Here is a 20,045-nt window from a genome sequence, read left to right on the forward strand (position 1 = left end):
CTTTATATACTTAGGAAACTTTACTGACAAAAAAATGGTTGCCTATTGATTCTCAGATGACTAAGCAGATGGGATTCTGTGGAACATTCACTTGGACTTTAGTGCCTAAATTGCACTTGATTAGTACTTTCTTGAATTTGGTTCCCCCTGTCCTTTGGCACCAGTATGATGAATGGGAGTTGTCAGCATTGGCCAAATCCTATTCCAGCTATTGAATTGATGCATTAAGTGGAATCATCTTCCATCCTGAAAATATACTAATAAAGAATGTGAGTGGGTACTTCTCCTACTTGCTGCTTTTTATTATTCTTAGTGTAAAATTAATGGTACCCTGCAAATGTAGATGGATTTTTTTCAGGAACCTGAGTGTTGTGGAATAGAATTCTACTTATGTACCTAATAGATGGAATATGGTCTGGCCTTTACTAGCTTCTATCAGAGAATCTGTATCTCATAAGCAGGGATCCTGGCTTTCTTTGATTAAAAAAAAAATTTTTTTGGATTTAAAAATGTAACTCAAAATCCACATTTTACCACGATGAAAATGAAACACCACTATTACAAAAAATATGGGTTTTGGGCTACTTTTTAAATCTGAAAATTGGGGGGTTTTTTTATCAGAGAAAACCAGGATCCCTGGTCATAAAATTAGGTCATATGGCCATTGTGTTTATGACTACTAATAAGATTTGCCAAGTTAGTTGTTAATAAAATGGGATTATTTTCTCCTTTCTTGTTGCATTTTCCTTGCTTAATAAAAATTAGCAGAGGCAAACATGTAATCTGTTTGCCTGAAAGAAAACAGACATAGAAAAGACTGAATTATCTATAGCTAAGAGTTATGCAAGTCTTATTTCTATAAATATTCACAGAAAAAAAAGAAACACTAATTTTCAGGAGTACATAATATATTCCTTGCTGATGTTCATAGGTATCATGCAATTAACCTGTTCCTCACTGCTTTAAAAATGTACATTCAAATGCTCAAATATCTTCACTCATGTCAATGTCCTGTCTCCATATCCTTGTATTTTAGATATTCTCTGAACTTTGTGGGAATAACAATCACAAAAAGTCCTTTTTGAAATTAAGGAAAGGCACAATCCCATGCTCCAATTTATGGTATGAGTCAAAGGCAATTAGCAACAAAGATAATAGGCATCTTGTTATTTACATATTTTGATTGTGCCAGCTTTGAAAGGATATGAAACCATTTATTTTTATTTTTTGTCACAACCTCAAATGATTTCCAGAAATTGATGTGAAATGAGTCACTCATCAAAAGCAACAACACAACATTCTGTATGAATAAATGTACAACAATGTTCTACCTCCTCTTCTTCCACACCTCTAACTTTTATTTCCTTTACAGTGTTTTCCAGAAGCTAATATATCTCACTGCTCTGGACATTTTTTCCTAATATTTATAATGATTTAATGTTATCCAAACACTCTATCTTCATTTATATCTGTGCTAAATATACCAGTGATTTATAACCTTTTCAATGCCTACAAAATAATGTAGCCTGAGAACAATGCAATGGTGAGTTCTGAATTTCTCATTCAGACCTCCTTTTTTAATTTTTTTTCCCCTAACATTGCCATTGCTGGCCTAAATAGAAATAGAGATAGATATACTCTTAGCCTACTAGATCAAGTACTAGACCAGAGAGCAGCTGAGCTGTGTTCAAATAACCGGGTTGGATGACTTTGGGCAATTTATTTTTCCCCTCATGCCTCAGTTTCCTCATGTGTGTGTAGCACAGGCAACTGTTGGCCCTCTGGATCATAGTGTATGTATAAGAGGTCTAGTCAGGTACTTGATGAATCCACTTGTATGGAGTCCTGTGAACATCACAACCAGACCTTCGATGAATATGCCTAGGCAAAAGTATGGAGGAGTGGAGGCTGCCCAAGGCCTACTATCCCTCATTAGACCATTAAGACAAAATCCAAAGGTCAAACTGAGTCCAGATGTTCAGTGTCTCAGTGGTCCCAGAGAGCAACAGATATGGACTGCTGTTGATTGTCCAGTGCTTCAGTGAGGGTGCATTTCTATCAGGGTGATGTCCTTTATCCTTTCTCCAACCAAGGAGTAGCCACAAGGCAGTTGGATATAGGGTTTTGAGGCACCCTATACTCTCCTTATTTTGGAGCTTGCAACATTGTGGTATTTTATAGAAGCTACCCCTCTACAAGTAGCCCCACCATATTGCCACCAGGCCCCCCCAATCAGATTCACTTTCCAGTGATACCTAAGAACATCCTTATGTGCAAAAAGGGGAATAAAATGATACACCTTCTTTTGTAAAGTACTTTGAGATACATCAGTAAGGGAAAATAAATAGTGTTATTTTCTGTCACTTTTTCTACTTCTTGTTTAAAACAAAATCATTCTGCTTGAATAACTTCATGCTACAAGAGACAGCAGAATCCATGATCAAATATAATTTCTTAGTAGCTCTGAGAATTGAGTTTTAATGTTGCTCTTTTCAATAATGAACAAATTGGTGAATACAGGATTAAAATCAAGTGAGGAAGCAGGGGCAGGGGTGGGCAATTATTTGGGCTGGAGGGCCATTTAGGGAGTTTTGATGAGTCGTTGGAGGCTGGGTCAGACCCCCCCCCCCCACACACGCACATATACACCCAAAACAGTTCATCAAAAGTCCCCAAGTGGCTCAGCCTCATGCTTGGCCAGGAGGGTGAATGTGGCTAGGGGTAGGCGGGGAATGTTATCCAGGAGTGGGACAGACAGGTGGGGCTGGGGCTGAGATCAGGATCTCTGGGTAGTGACAATGAAGGGCCAGAGCCCATGGTAGAGCCATGATCTGCTCCCCACGTTCCCCTGTGATGTGTGATGGGTGCCAGTTCCACAGGTGGGTGCATGCATAGAGCAGGCCATGCGTGCTGGGTCCAGGACCACACTGTCACTGTCCAGCAATCCCACAGTCTCCATGGAGACCAGTCCAGGACTTATGAGGGCAGGGCACGCTTGGCCAGGTGGATGAGATGGGGCTGCAGGTGGGCAGGGAGAGGCATCTGGGTGTGAACCAGGTGTATGGTGTCTGTAAGTGTAGGCAGGGCCTCTGAATTCCCACCTGTGGGACAGGCAGGCACTTCTCTGCCCACAGAACCAGCACACATTGGAGGGATGTAAGGCAAGAGGATCATGGCTCTGCCCCAGGCCCCAATGCCACACTGTCACCACCCTACAGTCTTGAGCCCAGTCCTGGCCCCACCTACCCACCATGCTCTTGCATGATGCTCCTCACTCACCCACCCACCTACCCACAGCCCCATCCCATCCTCCCAGTCAAACATGCCCTGTTCTTTATGCAGACACTGCCCACCCACTCCATCCAACACCTCCAGCAATGTGTGCAAGGTAGATGGGCCAGAGTGCCAGGGCAGCTGGACTGGATCCAGTGGTGGGAGAGGAGACTGGCATCTGCAGCTGGAAGGATCCACCATTTTGTGGGGGAAGGCTGCCGGGAAGCAAGTCCAGCTACCATACCACCCCAGCCCTGCTGTATGCCCAGGGCCGGTGGGACTGGCTGCATGTGCCATGGCCCAGTTTGCACCCCCATGCCTGAGCCAGGTAGATCTGAGGGACCTGTTGTGGGCCAGATAAAATCCCTCGGTGGGCTGAATCCAGGTAGTCAGCCGTATTTTGCACACCCTTGCCTTAAGGTTCACTAGTCACAGTTCCTTTCTATTTGATAATTTTAGATATCCTTCTCTTACTAGCTTTAAAAATAGTCTCTGGAATGACAGAAGAGGACATATCAAATGGCCTGTTATGTTACTGCTCTTACCTTTTCTTTTGTAATAATTCTCAGTAGAATGCATAGTCCTCAGGGCAAGCACCTGGGACTCTCTTTTTGAAGTGCCATGTACAACTATGTTACTTGTGAGGCAACACACAGTAAATAATAACAATATCACCATCACTTAGTGTCCTAAAATATTACACATTTATCAAAGCAAGCCGTAACTTGACCGAATCTGAATCAAAAGTTTAGACACAGCTGAATGGTAGAACTTTGAAGTGATTAATTCTGATTCTTGACCTAAATCAGACCTCAGCATTTCCAATTCAGCTATTTCTAGCTTTTATTATCTCACGCTTCACTTCTCATCCTGGGTGTAAAAAATAAGAGAGAAAGTGTTTCTGCTAACCACACTCACACACACAGTCACACCATGTGTTCTGTTACAAAAGATTCTCTGTTTTACAGCTGTGCATTAAAAATGATGATATGTAGGCCTCCTGTCAGTTGAGGAAATATTGCCTCAATCATTAAGCATCTTGTGAGGAGCTGCTCTTCCCAGAACATAGCTATGTAAGGTATTGCTCTAAAAGTCACTTTGGTGATATGTGATAGTAGCTAGCAGCATATCACAGAATTGACATTTCCTTAAAAACAAAGTCATATGTTCTACTCGCTCCAGATAAAAACAACAAGACCTCCAGCACTGTTTCAGTGCAACTTTTTTCATGGCCCCAGAGTCTAGTACAGAGGTCAATTGCAGAATTCAGGAACTCCATTCCTCCTGATATAATCCCAGGGGTTTCTAATGTCGGTTTTGGCTATTTTAAAACCTAAGGTTATACCCAGCAACTTTCTTTTGTGGTATATTCTAATGGATTTTCCAGGCTCCTGAATGAGTCTACAACCTGTACAGCATGCAGATGTCTACTGATGAATTTAACAGGGGAGAAATACTGATATGTTGTGAATTCAGCAAAAACACTCTGGACACTGCTGTGTTGAACTAATGGTTATTTATTATTATAACTCTCTGGAATCATATCCAGGGTGAATCTTAACAATTGCATCAGTATATGTATACAGAACTTATACCTGCTCTGCCTCTGACTTGACCCAGTCCAGTCCTGTGGAGAGAGAGGAACCAAGAATGCCTCTGGCTCCTCATGGCAGAGAACATGGAGTCCCCAGTACTGCAAAACTGCCACAAAGTAAAGTGAACCCCACAGTGCTGAACATGAGGGCTTTAGTCTTAAAGGACAGTACAAGGAAAACACAATAAGAAACAACACCCTTTCCTCCTAGACAGAATAGTTAGCCAAACATTTGGGAGGACTCCACTTCCGCTGTGGTCTTTTCATAGAACCAGACTCAGTGAGGGGTTCAGTGGATGATGGCCCTGTCAGCCTATCTGGAGACTCAATAGTGATGCTTCCTTCTGATGGTGATGGCAAAGGGTTTGCATTGGTGGAAACAGGCAGGCACTTCTCCAGTGAATCCATGCCTGTCAGTGGTGGATTGGTACTTGGATATTGATCATGTGTAGGGTTATCAGTAGGAGAGCGCCCACACAGCTGGTCCACATGACGTCTCCAAACTTGTCTGTCGTCAGTCTGGACCTATGTATGATATGGGTCCTGTGACACTTACAATTTTAGATTGAACCCACTGTGGACCTGTCCCATAGTTCTGAGCAAACACAGTCTCTTGTGGGATGAAAAGACATAAGGTACCAGATGCCAATGCAAAGTCCAAATCCTTATCTTTCTGAAACTGCATGTCTCTCACAAGGTCTGGGTTAACACGGTCAAGGCATGTCTTGAGATGATGCCCAATAAGAAGCTCTGATGAGCTGGACCCTGTTGTAGGGCAAGAAATTACATGTTGAGCAAACAGAAATCTGGTCAGTCTGGTAGGCCAGTCTCCTACAATGATCCTTTTCAGTGCATCTTTTGTAGTCTGCACCATTCGCTCAGCATGCCCATTGGCCTGTGGCCTGCAAGGAACAATGAAAACAGTTCGAATGAGGTTGCAGCTGGCAAAGTCTTGGAACTCTGCTGAGGTGAATGCACTACCATTTTCAGAAACAACAGTGTCAGGCACCCCATGGGTTGCGAACAGCTGACAGAGAGTTGTTACAGTGGCAGTTGATGTAAGAGTTGAGACAGTAATCACTTCAAGCCATTTGGAGTACAACTCAACAACAATTAAGAAGTTCTTACCTTGAAAAGTTCCAGCAACATCAATACGGATGCATGACCAGGGATAATTTGTCATTTCCCAAGGGAATACTGGTGCTTTTGGTAGATTATGATGGGTTGCTTGACAAATGCTGCTCTCCCTCACAACCCTTTCTATGTCATTGTCCATACCTGGCCACCATACATGACTTCTAGCCAGCGCTTTCATCCTTACAATGCCTAGGTGTGCTGCATGCAGTGTTGTCAGTATGGTTTGGCATCCTGCTTCTGGAATTATGACACAACTTCCGCACAAGAGGCAACCCTTGTGGGCAGACAGCTCATGTTGATGTGATGAAAATGGCCTGAATTTCTCAGCCAATTTGTCTGCAGGCCAGCCCCTCCGCACCCAGTTGAGGACATGGGCAAGGATAAGGTATTTTGCAGTCATCCATGCTATCTGATCAGCCTGAAGAGGGGCTTCTGGCACGGATTCCAGCATGAGGACTTCCATTGGTGGAGGAGTAGCACAGTCAGGTATTTGTAGTGGTAGGTGGCTCAATGCATCAACATTTGCAATCATTTTCCCAGATTTATACATAAGTGTATAGTCATATGTGTTTAGCATGATGCTCCAGCATTGCATATGGGGAGATAAAATAGGAGGAGTTCTTTTTACCATAGTAAAATTCCAAGAAGGGGTTTGTGGTCTGTTCAGATTTTGAATTTGCGGCCATGAACATAATTGTGATTTTTTTTTTACTCCTGCAATGTTTGCCAGTGTTTCTTTATCAGTCTGTGCATAGTTCCTCTCAGTTGAAGTCATTGTTCTAGAGTAAAAAGCAATGGATGCATCCGTGCCATCACGCAATGTGTGACAGAGGATAGTGCCTACACCAAACAGCGAGGCATCACAAGTAATGGACAGTGGCTTCTACTCATCATAGTGAACAAAGACAGAGTCTGATGTTAGCAACTTCCTGATGCCCTGGAAGGCTTCATTGTGTTGGCAAGTCTGCTTCCACGGAGCTCCTTTATCCAGTAAGTGATGAAGGGGCTTTGCTATGGTGACTTTGTCTCTAAAGAAGATGCAATAAAAATTGAGAAATCTTAAAAATGCTTGAAGATCCTGTCTGCATTTTGGCATAGGGGCATCATGTATTGCTTTTACCTTGTCTTCAACTGGGTGAATGCCAGAAGCATCAATTTGATATCCCAGAAAGTTGATACTGGAAACTCCCAGTTGACATTTCTCTCTTTTTACTCTGATACCTGCTTTATCTGTAAAACTCTCTGAGTCTCTCAGTGAGTTTCTCTCTAGATGGCCTCATAATCAACATATCATCAAAGTATGGAACAACCCCAGGAATTCCTGCTAGCATTTTTTCCATGAACTGCTGGAAAATTCCTGGTGTCACAGAAATTCCTAACTGGAGGTGCTTGACACAGATACTCCCCAGTGGGTAATTATTGTTTGGGCCTCAGCAGGCTTGTCATCCATTATCAATTGCTGATAGGCTTGAGCAAGGTCAAGTTTGGCAAAATCCTTCCCTCCTGCAAGAACAGACAGAACTGGTTAATGGCAGGCACTGTGTGCAGATCCTGCTTAAGTGCTTTATTAACAGTGCACTTGTAATTCCCAAAGATGTGAACACTGTTGTTAGGTTTTAAAACAGGAACAATTGGTGTGGCCTAGCTTGTATGTACAATTGGCTCGAGGACCCCCTGCATGATAAGCTGATCTAATTCTGTATCAATTTTCGGCCACAGAATGTTGGTCTCAGAATGTTGTCCCACAATCTAGGGGTGTATTCTCAGAAAAAAATCCCATCATCGTCACCAGATGAAATGTTGTGAGTTCAACAACACCACTTTGGACACCCCTGTGTTGACCTATAAGTTATTTATTATTATAACTCTCTGAAATTATATCCAGGGTGGATCTTAATAATTGCATCAGTATATGTATACAGATCTTATACCTGCTCTGCCTCTGACTTCACCCCATCCAGTCCTGTGGAGGGAGAGGAACCAAGAAAGCCTGTGGCTCCTCATAGCAGAGAAAATGGAGTCCCCAGTGCTGCAAAACTGCTGCAAAGCAACATAACCTGCATTGCTGAACATGAGAGCTTTGGTCTTAATGGGACAGTACAAGGAACACACAATAAGACACAACAAGTACACATTTGTCTAGCTCAATATATGTACCAATATGCAGTACACTAGCATATTGGGGGGAAAAAAAAAAAACAACAACAACCCCAAAACCCCCAAAAAACAAACCAGAAAATCCTTTCACTCTACACAAGGAGCACTGCATTATATAAAACAAAATATAGGAGTAAAAAAGATGATATGAAGAGGGGCATAATTAACATCCTTGTAATCACTTAGGCCCTGTTGGTCTCAGACTCCCTTGGAACTGCTCACCCACATATGAGTATGAGGGAAAGCAAGCTGGTTTAAGATGCATGCTGAATATCTGAGGCAAGTGTAAGTTAAAGTACAGAGGTGGCACATTTTAATTTACACATTCAGACTCCTTTCTTTTAGTTGCTTTTATTGATACACTTCTCTTTTCTAACTTTTCAGCATAAAAAATACACTTTCTTAGACTCTTGAGTGCCAATTTAAGGGTAAAATATAGAAGACTGTAAATTAGATGTTAATTAGGTGTGACTCTAAGAGCCAATTGTGGAATAAGTCAATGAAGTTGACATCAGTGGAACTGTACCAATGTAAATGAAAGATGAAAGTGCTCATAACTATTTCAAGTAGGCCTTAAGCCCCTGAACTCAGTGGGACCACTTTGTATCATTCTACTATCATTAACTAACATAAGCATTTCATTACCTGGCCACCATATTTTATTGCTTGATGGAAAATCAATACTTTATAAAAGCCAAGGTTCCTGGGCTTATTATACAAATCTCTGCAGCCTCACAGACTATTGAAATAATAGGATTATCCATGACCAGCAGAGAGTCTTCAGCAGAAGTATATAGAATATGCTTATCATTAGTTTCAGGACAAAATATTAATAGAGTAACTGTAGCACATCATTGCTTACTGTGCTTAAGAAACCATGCTTAGAATTCTATTTCATATGGACACATTACATATTGGAGCATTTTCTTGCAAAAGTCACTGGAAAACTGAAGTTTGAACCTTCTGTCATATAGTATTGATTGCACATTCATGATCATTATGGGTTTTGGGGGAAAATGTTACAAGTAGCTAACAAATCTGACCATATTACTTCTAATACTGGAGAATCACAGAAAATATAGATGCTATATACCCTATGCTTTGCTCTACACAAAGGACCAGAACCAAAATAACTTATGATCCTAAAACAGGAGTTAGATACCTCGCTCCCAAATTTGGGATTCAAAATAAAACCATTCTCAGCAAATGTATAATCCCATAAGCACCTAAATTTATTAAATGATCCCTGTTTGACTTGAATGATCTGCACATATCTACAATTCTGCTTCTACTTAAATAAAGTGGGATTCAGAAACTATGCTGAGTGGCACTTAAAGCCCTGAAAGACTTAATCTAATAGATATAATGACCATTCTTCAACAAGATAAAGCACTTCACAAAATGTAGTTGTGGCTATTCCCCCCATGTCAGAGCTTTAACATGAGGGTAACCCATTCAGCTTTGCTGATACTATACCTTGGTAGGTAAGGCATTGTCTCGGGAGATGGGAAATTTAGTTTCAAGCCCCTCAAGCTGAGGTCCATTTTAGATTGAGCCCCAGGCACCTAAACATTAGGCACCGAAGCACCTATCCTTAGGCCTGTATTGGATTTATCTTTAAATCATTTCGTTAGTTGAAAATAGTATTAATTTCAAAGTCCTCTCTTTAATATCCCCACTAATGGTCTTGAGAATTATATTGACTATATACTTTGTAAATGACAGAAAACAGCAAATGAGTGAACATAAATGAGCAGCAATATGAATGAGTCAATGGCATGCTATTGCTAGGGAGGGTGGGGGGGAAGTCATCATGTTGGGTTGTATCATCAGGAATTCTATCTACAAATCAAGTGATTCATCCACTCCATTCAGCATTGGTAAGACTTCACCTGGAGTGTAATGGTCAGCTTTGGTCACCAAGCTTCAAGAAAGTACCCTGGAGGGAAACAAAATTATTAGAAGTCTAGGAAACATGACTTACAAGGAGAGGTTGGAAAAACTGTGATTATTTAGTCAAAGAAAAAAAGACTGAAGACTGAAGCAGAATTTGGTCGGTCATCAAATCCCTCAAGGGTTGTTATCAAAAAGATGACAATAGACTATTCCAATGGTTTTCAACTTTTCTAAACTCAAGGCACTACTCCATAACTTTTCTGAACTTAGCATCACTCTCTTATGATGCCAGCAGAGGAAACCTCTCCTTTCTCTCCTGCAAGGCAGACATAGACTTCTCCTACTTCTCCCTTCCCTTCATCTGATTTTCATTCATTGTTCCTGGACTCTTGACCTCTTGTGGGCTAAGATTATGTGTAGGAAGTGTCTGAAGTCTTGGACTAGAGAGTCTGGGATGGAGGATGCTTGCCTGTAGTATCTGAGGGCATGCAAATCCCAAGATCTCCAGGCTTGGGCCTGCATGTAGGATGCCTGACAAAAGATTTGAGAGTATCTGAAGTCCCAGGGTGAGAACCTGGGATGGAGGATGCTCACTGGTTGTAGTGCCATACATGGTGTTTAGAACGATTGAGCTCTGCCTGCTCAATCAATATGTTTTTTGGAATGAGTAAGTTCTGCTCAATCAATATGATTTGGAACTCATTTGGCTGATTTGAGCTAGAACATCAAATATATTAATTAAAAAAAAAAAACATTGTTCCTGGACCTTCTAGTTCAATTAGCACATTTAGGCATATCATCAAGGTTCCCAAATTAATTTCTGAGTTCAAGAACACTTAGCTCACTTTCTCATACCTGCTTATTCTCTGTCTTACAGTTAGCCTAGTAACTTTTCATAGTGCTGTATGTTGTTTATTCTGCTTCAGCACTTCACTAGCATCTCACAGATTTATTTTATGCACCCAAAACGAGAAGAGAATAGGTCCCCAAAGGGAAAGGAGAATAGGGCCCTGACAAGAGTCACAGAAGCAAACGTAGTATCAGAGCTTCCTAGAAATTTTCCAGCATTAATGTAAGGATAATGGAAAAAAGGACAAGGAGTTGTTCTCCCATTAGTGAGAGCCCATGGGCCCTAGAAACAACCTAGTTTCACTCCACTTGTCATCATTCTTTTTAGCAACCATATATTACTTCATTTATTGTACCTAAGATTTTAGCGATTCTTCTTACTTTGCTTTAGAATCCTGGAGTATAATACTTACATCAGGTGGGCCAGCAGCAGCAGCCTCAGAGCAGTCCCTCCCATGAGGCTGAACTGCAGTAGTTCTGTCACAGCTGCTTCCCCATCAGGCCACAAAGTGTGCCCCTGAACAGAGGTGCAACAGGACAGTTCAACCTGGCAGCTGTGTGACATCCTTAAAGGGATCTTGTGGGACCCTGGTTGAGAAACACTGGACTATTCTCTGTGACCATAGGGACCAGGACAAGAAATCATCGTCTTAAATTGCAACAAGGGAAATTTAAGTTAGATATTAAGGAAAAGCTTTCCCACTCAGAGGTTGTTTAAGCATTGAAACAGATTACCTAAAGAGTTTGTGGAATAACTATACTTGGAGCAAGGGATTGGACAAAATGATCTCTTGGGCTATTTCCAAATGAACGCAGCCGTGCTGTATGTGGCACCGCAGACCCATCTGCAGTGGATGTTCTCCGTGCTGCTGCCTTGAAGCATGGGAGGGGGGTTGACCCCAGGAGATCCCAGGGTTAAAAAAACTCAAATAAAAAAAAAGTAGGGCAGCACATGTGGAAGCAGTGGGCATTGCCACACTCCAGCTGCTGGTAGGCTCCCAGTTGCAGGAACGCTATGGCTGCTGCTTCCCCAGCCCCCAGGACCCCAGGTAAGGCTGCTGGGGCCAGCACAGTTGCTGGCCCCTGTCTCCCCTACCCCAACCGGGGTAATGTACCGCATGCTGGACAGCATGTGGCATGGGCATTCCCTGGAGACAAATAGCAGTGGCACAAGGTGCACTGCTGCTTCTTGTCCCTGGGAAAACAAATGTCTGTGCTCATGTGGACATAGCCCTGATGTCCTTTCCACCGTGTTATGATCCTGTGATTTGGCAAAATATTTTTTGCAAAGAAAAGTAAATACCATATTTATTCAAATCAAAGGTGATATTTTTTTCTCTATTCAACATGGGGGGGGGGGCTTGTCTTGGATTTGAGTATGGGGCCCCTTTTCCTGCTGCAATGGTATTGGTAGGGATAGACAAATTTAAGAGATTCCTCCAATAATTATATTCTACAAATGGAAAATTATAACAAATTTTCTATGTGTAGAACAGTTACTGGGAAGTCACCTTAAACTCTAAGTTGACTTAAATTCAGGTAAATATGGTAAATACATCAGCTCCTATGAAAACACTAACAAATAGTGGACGATCTTATAGTCACCTAATAATGTTGGAGACTACATGACCTCTAGAAGATAATAGTCTCTTGTAACTGTCACAGAAATGTTAGGTGACATTGAGCAAATAGCATCCCTTCCCTCTTGCCCAATTTCCCATCAATAAAATGGGAATAATGATGCTTATCTTTTTTCCATAAATTGCTTTGAAATCTATAGATGAAAAGTACTATATAAGAGCTAGCTATTGCAAATACTCACTCATGATCCATTGTCCTTCAACTTCCATTTTTACTGTAGTCACTCAAAGTGTTCTAGAGTCCTTTACTCTATAAAACACAAAAAGGCACAATAGTAAGAAAAGCTGTGTATATAATAATCAGGTAACAACGTGACTTACTGTACCATGCAATTACTATTCTGCCCAAATAAGTTGCTATGCATTTAATTCATTTTTATTATTATATTTTTCAATAATTTGAATTAGACATAGATCTGCTTTTTATTAAGCACCAGGAAAAGTAACCCACAGTCCTAAAATTAATGTAAAGATTCTTTCACAGTGTGAAAAGAGAATTAACCAGCAACACTATTTCACCCAGAGAACTTAGTATCTAAGTTTGTGCTGTATGAGTGATTCTTATAGGGCAAATCTTAGCCTTGTAGATGATCCAGTTCAACCCCCTGCCCAAGGCAGGATCATCCCTATCAAACTAAGGGCAACATTGGACCATTGCTGAACCAAATGGGCCAACTGACAACCAACACCCAGGAAAAAGCTAATCTCCTCAACAATTAATGTATGTCGGTTTTCCACCAGCCCAAGGGGATCACCCTACCTGACAGGATGCAGGATTACCTGGGTAAGGGCATATATATGCTTACAACTGGTAAAGATCTTGTGAGGGAACAGTTTGAGAGGCTAGACATCCATAAATCAGCTGGCCCGCATAGAATGCACCCAAGAGTGCTAAAAGAGTTTACTGACATCATAGCACAACCAGTGGCAAGGATATATAAGAACTCATGGTGCTCATGAGAGGTTGCAAAAGATTGGAAGAGGACCAATGTGGTACCTATCTTTAAGAAAGGAAGGAAGGAAGATCTAGGGAACTACAGGACAATCAGTTTGACCTCAATCCCAGGAAAGATCTTGGAAAAAATCATCAAAGAAGCCATCAACAACATGGATGGCAACTTTCTGAGAGACAGCCAACATGGCTTCATTGAGAGTAGGTCTTGCCTGACTGACCTCATTTTCTTCTATGATCAGGTGATATACTACCTGGACAAAGGAACACAGGTTCATGTCATATATTTGGATTTCAAAAAATCCTTTGACTTGGTCTCCCATGATGTCCTCCTGGTAAAAATGGGGAACTGTGGCCTCGACAACTTTATGGTCCGATGGCTGGGGAACTGGCTCTGTGGTCGGACCCAGAGAGTGGTAATTGATGGAACTGAGTCAACATGGTGCATGGTGACCAGTAGCATTCCCCAGGGTTCAGTACTCAGACCAGTACTCTTTAATATATTTATAAATTATATGCATTTGGATGTCAGAAGTAGACTGGCTAAATTCACAGATGACACTAAATTATAAGGAAGTGCGGTCATGCTAGAAAATAGGCTGATGATTTAGGTCAACCTAGACAGGCTCTCAAGGTCAGTGGATCAAACCCTGATGACATTCAACACAGAGAAATGCAAGGTGCAGCACCCAGGGGAGAAAGAACCCACATACTTACTTATAGGCTCAGCAGTGCTACACTCACTAGCACCATGACCGAAAGAGACTTGGGGGTCATGATTGATCACAAGATGAACATGAGCCACCAATGTGATGCTGCAGCCAGCAAAGCAAATAAAACTCTGGCTTGCATCTACCAATGCATTTTGAGCAAGAACCAAGAAATCATCCTCCTACTTTACTCAGCCTTGGTGAGGCCGTAGTTGGAGTACTGCATTCAGTTCTGGGTTCCATACTTTAGAAAGGATGTGGAGAAGCTTGAGAGAGTGTAGATGAGAGACACATGCATGATTAGAGATCAAGAGAGCAGGCCTTATGAGAAGCTGAGAGGCATAGGACTCTTCAGCCTGGAGAAACAAAGGCTCAGGGGTGACTTGGTGGCAGCCTATAAGTATGTATGGGGTGTACATCAGAAACTGGGAGAACATCTGTTTACCAGGGCATCCCAAGGTCTAACAGTCACAAAATAGTGGAAGACCGCAACTGTGCATTCACAAGATACTTTGTACCACACTGATCCCGTGTATCTGAGACATAATTCCTCAGACTCAGACCCTGTGACCAGATCTGTGCCATTCCCCAGAATCTGTGCCCAGATTTTAGTACTGGAAACTTCCGGGCTTTTCTATCAAAATACCAATTTTGTCTCTGCTTCTGAGTTTCTTTTGTCTCACTGACAGCATCATTATCCTGATCTGTAGTAAGCTGTCATAGATCAGCAGGGTAGGACATATCTGTTGACCCATTAAGAGCTGTGTTGGTGACCAGCCATTTGCCAGAGGTGTACTTCAAAATGCCAATAATGCTTTCAGAAAGTCACCCACATTGTCAAAAGATTTCTTCAGCAGGTTTTAATGGTCCAAGCAGACTGTTCTACAAGGCTATTTGATTGGGGATAATTAGGGCTTGATGTACTGTGCCAAATGTCCTGATCCTCAGCAAATTGCTTAAATTCAGAATTAAAGACCAGAGGTCCATTGTTGGTAAAACACTGCTCTGGAATCTCATGCCTTGCAAATATAACCTTCAGGCTGGCCATCACTGACTTCTCAGTAGTAGTGGACAAAGTGTATACTTCTGGATATAAGGAATAGTCTGTAACTATTAAATACATCTTTAAATTCAACATAAATCAATGGCAACCTTTTCGCCTGCCCTGGATGAAACTGCATGAGGTTGTAGTGGCTTGGTTTGCTGATATGGCTGAAACGTTAAATAAAGGCAACAATTTTTTATTATGTTTGCAATATCATTATTCATCCTGGGCAGTGCATCACCTCGTGTGCTCATTTTTAACATTTCTTAATTCCTAAATGGCCCTCATGGATCTTCTGCGATATTTTCTTTTGGAGACTTCTTAGTATCACCAACTTACTGTGTTTAAAACCTATCCCCTCTACCACCAAAAGTTCATATTTGCAATTCCAGTAATCTTTTACGTCTACATTGCAATCAATGTTGTACTCCAATGAACCTTTAGCTATCATTTTTTCAAGAGTCCCAATAAATTATCTTTCTCTGTTTTGTTTTTTATTTGCTGCAGTTTCCTATTTACTGTAGGAAGTGACTTGACAATGAAGTGTAAATAAGTTTGCACTTCTGTCTTGAAGAACTTTTCTGGTTTTACAGCTAAATGAAACCAGAAAACTACTCTCTGGATATACTTCTAAAGAGTGCAGCTGCAGTAAACAGAAATATACCTGTTCTGTAGATCACAATTTAATTGGACTTTTGCAACCTAAGCATTACTTTTTGAAGCCTCAAAGCCTCAAAGTACAGCACATTAAACAATGCTATCAGGAGTCTGTGGTCTGTTTCCTGGTATAGATATATTGGTGAAACCTCTCACAGACAAACAAAACTCCCAGTAGCTCCTTCTGAAGCTGTACATTTCTGGTTTCTGCATCGGTCATTTATGTGGAAGCATATACCACTGGTGGCCAATCATGATTATATTTTTGCAAAATCACTGCACCAAACCCTGACTGTGATGCATATGATACATTTTTATAGGTTTTCCAGATTTATAAAATGTTAATACAGGATCTTGTACCAGCTGTTCCTTCAACATAAGCTATTGTTCCTCCTGTTTTGCATTCCAGCACCATTTTTATTCTTGAGGACTGTCCTCAATTATATTATTTTGCTGACAAATTTAGTATGAATTTTCCTAGAAAATTTACCATATCAAAAAAGCATTGCACCTTCTCCTTCGACTGAGTACAAGGTATCACTTCAATGGCCTTAATTTTGGCCTTGTCATGTTTTACATCCTCAGCGGACAAGATATCCCCTATATAAATCATTTCAGTGACTCCCAGCATGTACTTTGCTTTATTCCATTTAAAATATGCAGCTGTAGTAGCCTCCAACACTTCTCAAAGCCTGCAGTCATGCTTTTGCTTAGTGGAGACCCAGATAATAACATCCACACCAGTGTAAATCATGTACAGGGTTTATGATACACTTCAGGAGTGGTGGCAATATCAAAATAAAGATGCAGGAATCTGTACCTTTTAAAGAGAGCATTAAATGTATGTCATTTAGAGCAGGGGTGTCATACTCATTCAGATCAAGCCCATGGACCCCCTTCTCCTCTTCCTTTCTCTCCTCAACATACCAGATCTGGTGGCCACTCCAGCCAATCTGCACCACATGTGGTGAAGATCCAGGAGTGGTGGGAACAAGCACCACGTGTTGTGTATCTGGTTGAGCAGCAGCCACACTGTACATGGTGGCCACCCTGGCCAGACTGCAGAACACACAGTTCCTACTTTGGCACCTTCTCCAGATGGTCTGAGACTCATGCACTTGCAGGTACCACATGTACTGTGGATCTCAGACTAGCTGGAACAGGCTTTGTGTGCAGCACAGTCCCAGAGCTTCTGAGGCAGATGCTGCATGGAGTGTAACTGCTGCTCCAGCCAGACTGCACTACATGCAATGCCCATTCTGCCTGCACCGGGATCCACACAACCTCCACCACAGGTCCCAGACTGGCTTCAGCAGCTTCTGAATCAGGTATGCTTCAGGGAAGGGGAAGGGGAAGGGGAAGGGGAAGGGGAAGGAGATGGGGAGGGAGAGGAGGAGAGTGTCCATGGGCTCATGTGACTGATCTGACCTGTGCACCAACCCCACACCATGAGCACTTGCCATGCCCTGTGTAGGACTGATCAGCACCAGAGACTAGGTGGTAGGATTTCAGGGAATGGGTTTAGTCCATAGGCTGTATGTTTAACATCACTGATTTAAAGCATTCTTCAGTGAGCTCCAACAGCCAAATCCTGAGGAGGCATGCAATTTACTGAAAAGCTGTATTTGTCAATTGGGCTATAATTCCTTTCTAGTTGGCAATTTAAAATGTTCTCATCTGATAGCTTTTTGGAAGTGCCTCAGATCTGGGCATATACATAACTGGATGTTAATTTGTCTCTACAATAAGTAAGGAACCTATTTTGTAGGTTCCTGGATTCTCTGTATCACTTGTAATTTTTCTATCCTGGATAACTTCACCTTGAGTCTACCACAGAGAAAAAAATATATTTTTGTGCATGGATGAATAATAGGAGGCGCTTACTTATTAACAGGAATTGTATGTTCATCTGGTCAGCAACTTTGTACTTCAAAAAGATCCTAATACTTTGACATGAGTGTCTCATATTCTGGGACTGTCTTCTTGTACTGCAAGAACACTCTTAACTAGATTCAGTTTTTCACAAGCTTCAAGACACAAAATTGGTATGGTCCCTAGGTACCACAATGAATGTGAGTTTGTTTAATCTGTTTTTATACTGGATGCTAGCAATGCATCTCTCTTCGACTTGTATATTTCTCCTGAATACCCAGTTATTTTTATGTTTGTTGAGCTCGCTTTTGGTCTCAATTTTAATTTTCTATATTTGTGCTACACTATAATATTAATCTGAGCATCAATGTCTAATTTAAATGAAACCACTGCCCCTTGCACTCTTACAAGCAAAAAATAGTCCCTCATTGATTATGCTTGATTCAAACATATCTATTAAAAAAAACCCTTCTCCTCCACTTTACATTCAACTGCATGCAATTAAGGTTTTTGTGTAATACTTGGAGAAATGGTCCTCCTACAGTTAAAACAGAGCTTTCCAAATACAGCAAAACATTTGAGGTCATGTTGTTTTTCACATTTGCTACCTGTCTGCCTGTGAGCTCTCCCTCCCTTAGAGAGCACCTTCCTAATGGACAGTTCCACCCCGTAATGAGACTTTTTCTAGCCACAATTTTCTATGCCTATTTTATGGATAACCCCTTTATGAGCAATCAGCTCTGTAGCCTGGGCCACCATAGTTTCTGATCTCTAGATCAGAGAGAGCCTTTACCAAGGACAAGTTTCCCCTCACAAAATAGCTTTTCTTGTAATGTAGTGTCTGCAGTGTCACAATAACCCTTTCTCTAATGAGAGATTGTGTCAGTTCTCAAAAGCATAGATGTTACTCAGTTTCTTAGTTCAGTTATTTGCTTGCATGTAAAAAAAGAAATCTGTGTCTTTCAAGGGTCTCTTTTTTTTTTTTTTTTTTTGGTTGTCAGTGTTTCTCAAATTTGGGCAGTATTACAATTAATTGCATATTTGACCTTCTTTGAAGGCAAAGTTGTTATAAACAGAACTTCCAGCTGCACAATATGTAAGGAAACTGAGGATTCGCCTTTGTCATTTTTCTCTTCTGCCCCTGTGGTAGCTGGCTTCCACTCAAAACTTTTTTGAGTGCCCTCCAGTTCTTTGCTATATGGCACATCATCACACAGTCAAGTGGAAGCTGCAAAATTTCAATGACTAAGTGGCCTTTTACTTAACTGTGTAGGCAGAAACTGTGGTGGCTCATGCCTTTGGTCTTCTACATGACTGCTCCTATTGCTCTCAGTTTCTGATTTCTTCTTCAGTTTGAAATTCATATTCTTTCAAGTTCTTTCTCATTCACTACTTCTGACACCGTGAAGTGATTCCTGGGGTTCAATAGACACAGGCATACATGACTGAGAAATACAACAGACTTTAATGCTGAATTATGCAACCTCTGCAGATCCCTTCTGGCTCTAAGCACTTATCTAAGGGAACATCTCCAAGCTACCCAACTCCTTCAGATCTTAGATGCCTTGCTTTTGGAGCTAGTTCAATGGTGAGACATACTTTGTCATACTGGTGGGACTACTGGTTTTACACCAATGTCCATTCTTTGTCATACATGAATGAGGCTTTACTGACTTCAGTGGAGTGACTCTGGATTAAGGCTGTGCAAAGCTTTGGATCACGATTCAGATTCAGAGATGATTTAGATGATTCAGAGGTTGAATCTACGAATCCAAATTGAATTGCTGGAAGCTTTGGGCTTTCTGAATTGATTTGGAGCTTCCGAATAGATTTGGAAAAGATTTGGAAAAGATTTGGAAAAGATTCAGTGATTCAGAGATTTGGCCATAGGGTATAATAGGGAATCAGTGTAATATCTATACCTTTTTTGTCTTTTGACTGATTCAGATGAAACTTGAAGGGTGGTAGTCTCTGCTGAGAGAATGATGTATGCCAAGTTTCAAGATGATAGCTTCAGGGGTTTCTGAGAAACTGCACCTCAAAGTCCTGAAAACAAAACTCATGTTGTGTGTGTGTGTTAAGCCACAGTGGGGTGAAAACTGTCAGGATGGTAGCTCTTGATGAGGCAACAAAGCCTGCCAATTTTCAAGGAGATAGGTTCAGGGGTTTCTGGGGAACTGCACCTCAAACTGCTGACAAGCAAAACTCATGACATAGGTGACACTGTGTGTGTGTTAAGGCACAGGGGGGTGAAAACTGCAGG

At 41.4% G+C, this 20,045-nt stretch overlaps 1 protein-coding gene across 1 annotated transcript; it reads right to left on the reverse strand.

Annotated features, from left to right (window-relative positions):
• Nucleotides 1-5,381: 5,381 nt before the first annotated feature.
• LOC132249389 (uncharacterized protein K02A2.6-like) lies at nucleotides 5,382-6,779 on the reverse strand. The gene has a single exon (XM_059724424.1). It carries the CDS (start codon nucleotides 6,777-6,779, stop codon nucleotides 5,382-5,384), a length of 1,398 nt encoding a protein of 465 aa, XP_059580407.1.
• Between the last annotated feature and the right edge of the window lie 13,266 nt (nucleotides 6,780-20,045).

The sequence above is a fragment of the Alligator mississippiensis genome, chromosome 1, assembly GCF_030867095.1.
Source record: "Alligator mississippiensis isolate rAllMis1 chromosome 1, rAllMis1, whole genome shotgun sequence".
In the NCBI taxonomy this organism is placed as follows: domain Eukaryota; kingdom Metazoa; phylum Chordata; order Crocodylia; family Alligatoridae; genus Alligator; species Alligator mississippiensis.